This window comes from Ambystoma mexicanum, chromosome 12 (assembly GCF_040938575.1).
Source record: "Ambystoma mexicanum isolate Mex_15411 chromosome 12, UKY_AmexF1_1, whole genome shotgun sequence".
Classification (NCBI taxonomy): Eukaryota; Metazoa; Chordata; class Amphibia; order Caudata; family Ambystomatidae; genus Ambystoma; species Ambystoma mexicanum.
In genome coordinates this window covers 470,386,492-470,398,664 of record NC_090936.1, presented here as the reverse complement: position 1 = coordinate 470,398,664, position 12,173 = coordinate 470,386,492, and the positions used below count along the sequence as shown (strand labels likewise).

At 46.4% G+C, this 12,173-nt stretch overlaps 1 protein-coding gene across 1 annotated transcript in view; it reads left to right on the top strand.

The window, feature by feature from the left end:
* Positions 1–4,613, top strand: part of LOC138513680 (V-type proton ATPase 116 kDa subunit a 4-like) — a 4,716,919-nt gene extending 4,712,306 nt beyond the window's left edge. Inside the window, exon 30 of the mRNA XM_069628745.1 lies at positions 2,448–4,613. Coding sequence (XP_069484846.1) covers positions 2,448–2,541 — 94 coding nt within the window. The 3' untranslated portion in view covers positions 2,542–4,613. The remainder of the gene's footprint in view (positions 1–2,447) is intronic.
* Positions 4,614–12,173: the final 7,560 nt, after the last annotated feature.

Below are 12,173 nucleotides of genomic sequence, written 5' to 3'. Positions count from 1 at the left end.
CGGTCTCCTTAAAAGTATTGTAGCTGGTTTCTTCCAGGATTTCTCTAGAGTGGGTGCAGGGGTCCTCATCTTATCCAAAAAGCCAGGTAAGAGCAGCAGTCCCCACTAGCCAATGACAGATCTGGCCCACACCCCAGCAGTAGTCCAATCAGGACCACTGTCGGCAAACCTCATTAATTTCACCCAGACACAATGGCACCAGTATGTGGATTGGGGCCAGACAGTCCCAGCCCATTTCCTCGCAGCAAACACATACCCCTCCGGTAGCTGGCCAAAAGCCTCTGCTTTCCTAGGCACTGGAAGTCCATAGAAGGATTTTCACAGGCCAGGTTGAAGGCTAAAAGACAAGATGGCCAAAGGACAAGCGAAAAATCTCGTGGCATGGCCATGTTTGACCACTAGCCAGACATGGTAAACATGGTAAGGCTAAAACGTAATGCACCAAAAATGGTAAAACATCACTGCTGCCACCAGCTTGTCCATTTAGCACACCTAGAGTAACCAAAAATCCTCTGAGTGTTAGTCTAGGGCAAAACAAAAAGTGCACCCCATTGTATTACATTGTAAGATGCATTGTACAATGATATACCACAAGTGATAAAATACTAAAAGTAGTAACAAAGTAAATACACTAAAGGAAACAATGTTTCCCAGTATTGACAGCCTGAAGGACATGTCAGTTCCCCCATAACAGATGAGCATAAGCCAGTATTGTGAATCTTAAGGCTTCACTGCAATGTAAAAAGAACAGGTCAGATACAAAAAGAAAAGCAAAAAGTTTGGGGGTCCATAGAAATGGAAGGAAAGGTGCAGTAAAGAGGAATCTTTCCTAAAACATCACATCACTTCTGGCACGAGACTGCGCTGAGCAGTCATGATGGAGCCTACATCAGAGCCACACAGCACCATCTTGTTGGTGTAGAAAACTCTCTGGACCTGTCTGCATCAGGGGTGTACTTCAGACGATGAGCAACTTGTGTGAGGAATTATCGAACCATCAGAAAAGATATTACTGACGGTGAGTACTTTCTTTTTTAAGTGTATAAGGAAAGCCTATTATGATACCGCACATCTGGCTACCGAGCAAGCTACCTTTTTAAGGATATAAAATCAGATTTTAGTCTTTGTGTTGGGGGGAACAGAGGGGCACAGTGAGATCAAGATCAATTGTGAGCAAATTACAGAGAGAGTGCACACCCACCAGGCGAAGTCACAAGGTAGCATACAATGACAAGAGGTTAAGGAAAGAGGTTGATGATGTGAGGTGTGGAGACTGGTTGAGAGTGTGTAAACCTTTCGAAGTTAGGAAGGGCAGTTTGTTTATTTTCCTGCCTGTCGATTTGTGAAAGTAGCACCAACATTACATTATGTTGGAAGATGGTAGGAGATGGAACAAGCAGTATTCCTCAAGCCCGAGACAAGGGCAGAGGGTAATTTGGTCAGCCCGAGACTCGGCAGGACAGGGCTATAAGCAGTAGAGTGTGAGCTTAACTATGTCGAACCCCAAGGAAGTAGAGGTTATTCAGACATTGAAGGGCAAAAGAGTTGCGGGACTAAAATGTGCCCTGCCATGCTTCAAAACTGTGTGAGTAACTAATATTTTGACTATTTTCCAAATGTTGACCTTTTCCTTGTTTTGTTCCCCCCTTTTCCTTTCCATCCCTCACCAGTATACACTGTGTCTTCATTTATTTGGCTAATTTAATTGGTAAATTAAGAAAGGAGATATATTGTGACCTGGTGCATGCGAGTACACCTGCCTCTAGCGTCATCTCCCTGAGGAACATAAAATCATCCACCCACATAGGTGTTCCAGGTACTGTATAGCTGTGTCAATTGATGCAGGTGAGACTCGGAACGAAAAAATAAAAGAACTAACCAAGTGATCTGGTGCCCGTGGATCTTTACGCAGTAATTCATTGATAACGCTGGAGCAATGGTTAAACCTCTGAACAATGTGGTAAAGTGATAATGTTTTAAATTCAGTAACTTCTGCAAAGTAAATGTGATTTGCATGGTGTTTCTTTCGATAAATGTATATTTCACTCTATTTTGCAAATGTTTTGTTATGAATATTTTTTTTTTTATCTGGTCTGAGCCTTCATTTATTGTGCCTTCATTTTGTCACTGCGTGCAACTGGCCACTAGCTAACCTAGCCTTTAGACAATTCAGCCTTAAACCACCTACTACTCTGTAGCCTCAAATCGCATAACAGGTTTGACTCCTTACAGTATTACCGAGATAAGAGGTTCTGACCATGGCATGAACAGACAAGTGAATTAAAATCAGGGTTCTCAAGGTTCCTTTCAGGAATTATCAGTTTTTGCTGAGGTTAAGTTTAGAGCAAAATGTTTTCTTAGAAACATTATCCAACTTGCTTGCTTCTGAATAAATTCTGTCTCTATTTCATGATTTTTACTGTACTTTTTCTGAATTCCTTTGACAGGGTGGAATTTCAGAACAAGTTCTACTCGGGGACTGGTTATATGTTTACGCCGTTCTCGTTCAAAATTATCCTTCAGAAAGCTTCACCGACATGAAGTCGCAGGCACTGCAGGCGATGGACTCTCTTTGGGAAAATGCATATCTTTGTTCCTACAACACCATCTCACAGACAAAGCTTTAGTTGAACATTTTCTGTTTTCGATTAACTAAGTATTTTCATTGTATTGTTTGTTATTAGGATGGGTAGTGTTTTCTAGATTTTTCATAAGTATGTTCCACTGGCAGACAGCATGGTGAATTGCAGGGTCTGGAGAGCCTGATTGGGTCCTTTTTGGGTCATTTTTATTAAGAACTTGAATTGCAGAAAGGGGCCATGTCCATTTGCACTCAAGTGCAAAAAGACCCCCATGTGCAATTTCTAACTTTTCCACCACTAAAAAAGAGTAAAACGTTGCCTTTACACTTTACTTGTAAAAGTGAAAATGCCTCCCGCAAATGTATTTTCAATGGATTCCTATGTAATCTGCTTGCTTTCTTTCACAAGGTGGTATTTTCAGATGAATTCCATAGGACTCCATTAGATTACCATGCTGGCGGTAATGCAGATGCATTTGTCAGGTGGTGCAGGAACAGCAGGCATACATATAAAAGTCGATCCTACTCCTCAACTTCAACTTAAACATTGTGGCTAATGCTGTGAATCGGTAAAAAGGCTGTATAAGTGGACTGCTACCCGTGCCACCATTTGTACTGATCTGTGGGACCCACAAAATGACACCCACTCTTCACAATTGATTCAATAGATCTACACTGTCATATTTGCTACTTTAGGGACAATTGGGGCTATTTCATGGGGCCTGTGGATCGGTTAAAAAGGCAGTAAAAGCTGTGGTACACTTTTAGTGCTATTTTTACTGATCCATCAGATGCTGTACAATTTGTCAGACGGAGATGGGGAGCAGAGTGGACTTTTTATGTCTGCCTGCTGTTCCCTATCCACCTGATAAATGCCTCTGCATCACCACCAGCATGCACTTTCATGCTGACAGTAATGCATTGCATTCCTGCAGGGTCCACCTGAAATTACCACCCAGTAAAAGAAAGTAGATTTCATAGGAATCCAATGTAAATGTCTCCCCCAATCCCTTAATGTGAGGGGAATTTACACTTTTCCACAAACATAATGGGGCATTTTACACTTAAGTGCAAAAAGATGTGGTCCAGTTCGTGCAATTGAAGTTTTAAATTAAAATGCCACACACGGACAGTTTGGGGGTTATTTAGAAAGACATGCTAATTGAATGTAGGGTACCACTAACACTTGCAATTACGTGTTGATGGACCGTGCATATGCAATTTTCATCATTCACAAAGCAGAGTGTAATTGTGAAGAGCAAATGAAGGAGATCTACTTGAATCTCTTCTTTCTTAGCGATAAAATGCCTCCTGCAAATTATGCTGTGCAGGCAGCGTTTTATAATGGTTCCTACGAAATCTACCTGGTCTTTAGCAGGTGCTAACCCAACGCATATTTCACATGAATTCTTCGGTTTTACGCCTGTATGAAAATCTCATGGTGTAAAACCATGTGCACTTCCAATACAGAGGAGAAAGCAAAGCAGAGATACAAACTCCATGTTGCTACCCTCCTATCCCTTGGAATAGCAGCAACATGAGATGGTGCGCAAAATTATAATGTAAAGACCCTTTTATGCTTTCATTTTGCGCACCACGCATTTGAAAAGGACTTCCCATTACTTGTTCTGCCTGAAAATACGTGCTTTTGCCCACCCCTTAGGTGGCAAGGGTTTCACGGACTGTTGATGGTGGTGAACAGCCTTTAAATCACAGCTTTAACAACACTGCGGTTAGCAGTGGTTCATGAGTGCTTTGGTCCTGGTTGATATACACATATTTTATGTTACATGTTTAAGCTAGGTCATTTGGAAACATTTATTTGATAGATGTAACAATTTGCTGCAAGAATATCAACATCTGTTATCCTTTAAAGAGTGTGAATTCTAGGAAATTGAAGTGCTTGCTCCTTAAATAACTTGCAGTATTCATGTTATTCATATATTTGGCAAACAATACAATATGTAGCTGATCTACCACATGCAACATTTAACAACCAACACAACATGACACAAGGCCAAACTACATTGCAAAGGTGATTGAGTGTGTTGTATTTGTATATGCAAATGAACTGTGCAACATAAACCAAAAAAAGAACATTCATGCGCTACTGGCATTATTTGCAGCATGGTGGACATGTGTTCAAATACAAAGAAGCAACAGAGGAGATGATGACCGCCAGGTTCTGCCTTGAGCATGGGCAGTCTGTGCTATTGCCCAGGGCCCTGCGCTCATGGGCGCACTGCAGGCACCAGCTACGATGAGTATACAGCAATACAATCGTTTTCAAGAAGGGTAGCAATGCTTCCAGGCTTGAGGCAATTTATTTCAGCCTGTCTCAACGGGTCTGTGCTGGCACCCCCGTTCACTTTATAAAAGTCGTAAATGGCATCAAGCGGACCACCAACATCAGCACTTACATGTTGTGGGGTCCTCTGCACGAAATTTTACAGTTCCACAAGGTTGACTGGACATGGAAAGAGTAAAAGCAAGTCAAACCCACTTTTATACTTTCAATTTTCCACTCTGTCTCATGGAAAAGTAAACGCCACCTGCAAGTACACTCTGGAATCCACCTGATCCTGACCCTGTGCAAAACAAGACAGATTCCATAGAAATCCATTTGTGGTGCACCTACATGAAAATCTCATGCATGCGCTCAACACGGCTCACTGACAAGACAGGACGACTGCATGGCAGAGATCTCCGCTCCATGCCCCTCATCCATCTCGTTACTGCTACTGCTTCCGAAAGCACCAGTAAACTGCCCAAAGCTATGCCTTCTTTCTTTAAAGACAATTAAAATATGTTGATTCCCCAAAAGCTTTTAAACTGTAGCTCTATTTTGCATGCCTTCGTATTTGACACACCCAAAAGTGTTTATTTTTTCTTAAATGTCAAATATTCCTCAATATAATGAAGCATGCCACTGTCAAATGATGAAAAACACACAGGTTACCGTTTCACATTTTCTTTTGTTATGAGTCTTAAGTATTAAAAGACACAAGCCATTTCTGTAGACTTCTGCTGAATTTCATTCTGCTATGTGGGGGGTCAGAAATGTGAGACAGACACAAAGGTAACGTTTTCTCAAATGTTGCCATTTTATTAAATAAAGAGCGTTGAGATGAACGCCTATCTTTCCCTAACCTAACAAGGGTAGACCTGCCTGGCAAACTTAAACTAAAGAAAACGACCTAGTGTCCAAAATGTATCCGACCCTCACACTAGTGCATACAACAAAAGAATACAACGAAAGTCTGGCTAGTTTTAGTTCCACAAAATAGTATATCACTTCAAACTCAAAGGTTATAGAAAGTATTCTTTGGGACCAGGGTGGAACTCCCTTCCCCTCGATCAAGTCAGGAATACTTTGAGCAATATCCGATTCTGATAAAGTTCTGTGTAATCTCAAAGTTCCATTCAACGTAGCCCAACAAGTCTCTTCCATTCACAAGTTCCTTCCACTTGACAAGAAATTTCTCTTTTAGAAATGCTTGGTCACACATCAAAACAACTGTTATTTTTTATTCTCCTGCTTGGCAAAATAAACATCTCTCCCTTGAAACACCAGTTCATAAATCAAGACAGTTCTTCTCTTCACAGAGGCCTAGTAATTTTTAGCACATCATATTTCTTCTTCAAAGGAAACTCTTTTGTCAGGATAGCATAACAATGCAATAGTACTTCAATAAAGGTGATAGAATTACCAAGTTCTTTCCAACACACCTATCTACCACAACCACAGTGTTTCAAACAATCTTCTTCTTTCCTGGTCCACTCGCCTGCCAGGACTAACTACTACTGGTCCCTTTCCTGATGTACTCACCTGCCAGGATAAAAACTCCTACTACTACAATTGCGTTCATTGGTAATGTTTGTTCCTAGATTCTCCACACCAGCATCCCATGTGAAGAGATTTGAAAAATAACTGTTTTTCATAAGTCTCTTGACTCTTTGCAATATGGATTACAGCTCCTTCGATGTGAATAGTTTATAAAAGGGAAGTGGTGCACATGTTGGCTCTGTATCCATCTTCTGTAGCCTCTTGGCTGTTGGCTCTGCAGGTTACAAGCTTCTCCCCATTGGCATCTCATATAAGGAGAGTTGTGTTCCTGTAGCCTTTGTATTACTCTCATGTAACATTTTGGCTGCTGGCTATGCAGGTTCCTATTATCCCCCAATTGGCATCCCTTATCAGGGAAGTTGCGCCCCGTTTGTCTTATTTCATCTGTTTGGTATTCAAAAGTATTGTTTTCACCTAGGAGACTTTTGTGGAGCACCCCAGGGTCACCTGGCGTTTCAGGCCAACTCACCGGCCTTCCTTTTACTTGCGTGTGCTGCAGCGGGTCTTGTCAGGTCTGCCTGTGCGGCTGCCAGCTCTAGTTTGATTGCTGTGGTCGGCGCAGTCCTTCAGGTGAGCTCTGATAGCTCTGGGAGACCTGTGGCTCTGCTTCCCTACCGGAGCGGTTCATGGCGTGCTGGGAGCTTGTCTCCCACACAGCGTGGCATTCCCTAAAGCTGCTTCCAGCTGCGCTTACTCTGCAAGGCCACACGACTTCCCATGTGTAGGCCTCAGATGGTGCTTCCTTTGCCTGCACTACGTCTCCCGCACTTTGTACTGCCATTGCTCCTGCTAATGATTTGGTCTCTTCCTCCTTTCCACCTTCTTCCTTCTGCACCTGAAGTTTATTCTGGCATTTAACTGTCCCGCTCAGGTGCTTCCAATCATAACAACTAGACTGCTATTCAAACTCCATAGTACTCGCAATCTTCATTAACTCAGAGTCCATCTTGTTCGTCCTAGTACCACAGGCATTATGGGTTCTGAAGTACATCATGTTGTTGGTCTTTTTACATTTCATTTATTAAACAGATTTGTGAATTGAGAATTGTCAACCTTAGGGGAGGTAAAAAGAGTTGGTGATTTACTCTTGGGTTTGTGACCTCTACATAAGACAGAATCATAACAATTACAGGTTTTCATTTTTACTTTCTGTATCTCTAATGTACTAGTTCTGTGCTGTTTAGCAGACTTTTCATAGTCTGGGCCTCATTACGAGTTTGAAGGTAAGTCAGTGTCCTTATCGGCATTGAGCAAATAACGTGTCCGTGTTGCAAAGAGCCCGCTATTAGAGGGCCATTATGACTTCGCGGGCTCAAGCTTTGCGCCATGCCGGTAAGGACCTTACCGCCATGCCGTAAAAGACCCAAAAATCACCCTTAGCGGCATCGAGAGAAGCGCAGATAGCAACACCGCCATCCATGCCTCCGGCATTAGCGGTGACCGATATCATCGGAGACCGCTAATAGCGGTCACCATAAATAAGCGGAACCGGAAGTAGCGTAATCGCACAGGAACGGGAAAGAGCAGGGTGGCCGAATGCCCAAGGCACTTAAAAAAGAAACTGCGCGCCTGCGCAAGGAGCGAGCGCTTCTCCGAAGCAGAGCTCAACATGCTCTCGGACACCTTGGCTGAAAATGGGGATGTAGTGTTTTCAACTGATATGCGTCGACCAGCACTGTTGCGCAAAAAAGAGATCTGGGTGGAGGTAGCGCGTAAAGTGAGTGCTGTAGGAACCACCCCACGCACGGTGAAAGATGTCCGGAAGCGCTGGGATGACCTGCGCCAACGTGTAAGGAACATCCTCGCAGCAAACCATAACCAGGGAATGGCAACAGGTGGCGGAGGCAGCTCACCCATAAAGATGACTCGCTGGGAGGAGATTTGTGCGACCACCATCGGAATGGAGTAAATCGAGGGAGTGGGGGATATGGAGCGTGGAGCCCCGTCATCGGCCGATGCAGGTAGGTGTCACAAATAAACCACTGTATTGCAAACCATGAAGATGTCCCCTCGAACTCACAGTGAAATGATGCAAAGCAGGGTCCACCAGACACATGTACGCAACCCTGCCTACGGGCAGTGCACAGCACCATCTTATCCACATGCATGATGCACCCCGTACATGTGTCATCCCAGACGCATCCCTGCATGACCCACCCAAATGGCAAGCAAGCCGTATGTCAGTACTCCAACGGCAAATACCTACCATTCCATAGAAATGCAGCTGCCCCAATGCATGTCTGATGCACGTAGACCCATCACTAATGCTCTCCCTCTCTTGGTCCCCCACAAGCACACAATCTGACAGCGATGATGAGGACCCCAGGGAGCAGCCTGCGACACCAGTCAAGAAGTCCACGGGTATGGAGGGGCAAACAGGGCCTCAACATCAAGGGGAAGAGTGAGACCAGGACCACATCAGAAGCGCAACACACCCCAAGAACCTACAGCACCAATGTGCAATAGGGCCACAACCACAGCACCCACATAAGCCACCACCACACAGAAGCCAGTGGCAGAAGGCACTGTATCCACTGCCAGCAGTACTGTCAGAGAGTCAGCTGCCACGGCAGCCGTGTCAGATGATGAAGCACATACACCGACACCCGGAACACCTACCGCTACAGGACCCCTGCAGTCACCCCACCTCTCCCCACCCAGCATACACAATACCAGCAGCCATGAGCTGTCTGCTGTGGAGTCATGGCCAGGGAGCTTCATCCCCACAGGGAGCATGCATGAAGCACCAACCATGTCGCATGGACCTTCGACATCCACCAGTGTCCGGGACAGGCAAGAGGGGAACACGGTAGTCCAACATTGCCAGGAGGAGCTGACTGGGATGGTGACCCAGCACATCATTGAAAGTGGCCAGGCAAGGGAGGAATTCAGGGAATGTGCAGTGTCTCTCAAAGCTGCCATTGAGTCCACATCGAGAAACATATGCAGCGAATTGGCGGCTGTGAGGCAGGTCCTCACCCGCATGGTGGAAGCCTTGGAGGCCCTGCGTCCCGCACAGGTGGTTGAACAACCAGGCACGTCCTCAAATGCCAACTCCAAACAGACCAGCCCCCTGCGTAGGTCTGGGGCGGAACGTGCGCAGGTCAGACAGGGGTCCACCCGATGCTGGCAGTGGACAAGGGGTGTAGGTGCAGCCTGCCATTCCGAACTCTTGAAGACTAATGGTGCATGCAAGTGCACACCATGTGTGGAGAAGTTGAGGGAGGAGGGGGAGGGGGAGGGGGGAGAGGGTGTGTGGGGAAGTTGAGGGGGCAGGGGGGAGAGGGTGTGTGGGGAAGGTGAGGGGGCAGGGGGAGGGAGGAGAGGGTGTGTGGGGTAGTTGAGGGGGGAGGGGGAGGGGGACGAGGGTGTGTGGGGAAGTTGAGGACGGAGGAGAAGGGGGAGAGGGTGTGTGGGGTGGAGGGCTTGTGCACATTCTATTTTCTATATGTTCAATACACCTGTTCTGTTATGAGAATTCACATGTCCGGACATTGCTTAGTGTGTACGTGTGCTTTATTGGTGAACAGTGTACAGTGTCCATGTCCCTGACACACCCAGTGCACTGGGTCCCACCTCCATGGCACACTCTGCATCCATGTGTGGTAGAAACATTGGTTAATCAAAGTCTGGCGCACAGCACGTCCCTCCTGTGCATTGCTACCCCCCTGATATGCAGCCCCATCTCCTCCTTCCTCATCCCCCTCGCCAGGTGGTTGTAGTTCAACGTCAGGGGGCAGAGGCACATTCCGTTTGATGCACATATTGTGTAGCATGACACATGCCATGATGATCTTGCCCACCTTCTCATGCCCGTACAGGAGTGCCCCACTGGACCTGCTGAGGCAGCGAAACCGTGCCTTCAAAAGGCCAAATGTCTGCTTGATCACCACACGGGTACGTGTATGCGCACGATTGTAGTCCTCTTCATGCCTGTTCTGCGGGTTCCGGACAGGGGTAAGGGGCCACCTCTTCAAGGGATAGCCAGCATCACCTGCATGTGTGAAACAATGGTAATGTGTAAGTGGTTACATCAAATGGGACCTGTATCAATGACACAATAGCATGCATTTATTTCCTGTTTGCATCCTCATATCCATGCATGAATAGAGCTACTCAATGTAACTACAATGTGTGTATCATCTGATCGACTGGTGTGCGTGGCATCGTCTAGTGGGTGCAGGTGTGTCGTATTCCTTATGAGTGCTCATGCACTGTGGTTGCCCACGCCAATTGTTCCCATGTTCTAGGTGATGTGTAGTTTATTGTATGCTGTTATCCTGTCACCGTTGATGCCAGACTCTAGATGATCTCACTTTCAGCGCCTGATGGTGCCATGCTGGTATGCTGGACCTCGGTGTAGGAGTGGGATCATGTATTTTGGCCTCATGTGACTCCTTTGTACGCACTTATGGACACCTATCCTTCTTGATGATCTAAATTGCTCATGTGCATTGGCCATACTAACAGCATGTCGCTGCATTGTGTTGCAGGGGCTACGGTCTGATTATGTGCAGTGTACATGTTGATGGCCATGGAATGGTTGCAGCAGTGCCTCATTTTCATAGTAGTGCAGCTTACATCTTGCATTTAGGTGTCAGGTCCAGTCTGGTCTGCTTTGGGGCATGAGCATGGTCCATCCTCACAGCTACTCTCAAGCAGGTGTAGTATGCATCTCTCCCCCCCCCTTCTCAGCCAGGTGAAGTATGCACCCCCCCCCTTCTCAGCCAGGTGAAGTATGCATCTCTCCCCCCGTTCTCAGCCAGGTGAAGTATGCATCTCCCCCCCTTCTCAGCCAGGTGAAGTATGCATCTCCCCCCCCCCTTCTCAGCCAGGTGAAGTATGCATCTCCCCCCCTTCTCAGCCATGTGAAGTATGTATCCCCCCCCCCTTCTCAGCCAGGTGAAGTATGCATCCTCCCCCTTCTCAGCCAGGTGAAGAATGCATCTCCCCCCCCCCCCCTTCTCAGCCAGTTGAAGTATGCATCTCTCCCCCCGTTCTCAGCCAGGTGAAGTATGCATCTCCCCCCCCCTTCTCAGCCAGGTGAAGTATGCATCTCTCCTCCCAATCATCTCCCCACATCACAATGCCATGAGCAGCCAGGATCATTGCCCTGCACGTCGCTCCATGTAGAGTGGTATCGTGGAGTTCTGCATGACCATTGAATCATGGGTTGATCCAGGAAATCGGGCACAACAATGTGTGATGATCTTGTTTGAGTCACATACCATTTGCACATTGATGGAGTGATACAACTTACGGTTGCGGTACACTACCTCCATGGCATGTGGGACCACCAATTCCACATGGGTGCAGTCGATGGCACCGATGCAACCTGGAAAGCCTGCCAGTGAATGGAAGCCAACTTTGGTGTTGGAGATCTCCTGGTCAGTCCGTGGTAGGAATATGTGGTCGCCTGTGTGCTTAAGGAGGGCATCGAGTACTTGGCTCAGCGTATGTGACATTAATTGTTACGATATGCCACGCATCTGCCCTACTGTGTGCTGGTAAATGCCTGTGGCCAGGAAGTGGAGCACAGACACCACCTTCAGTAGAGGGGGGATGGCGGTACGGATGTCTCTGAGGCTGGCAATGTCGTTATGTATCATGTCCACAATGGTGGTGATGGTGTCCCGGTCCAGACGGTACAGGGTGTGGATCTGCTCAGGTGTTCGGTTGAATGGACTGGCTCTGATTCGAGGGATTGGGGGCTGCCTGTGTGGTACAACTGCCTGCACTGGTGGT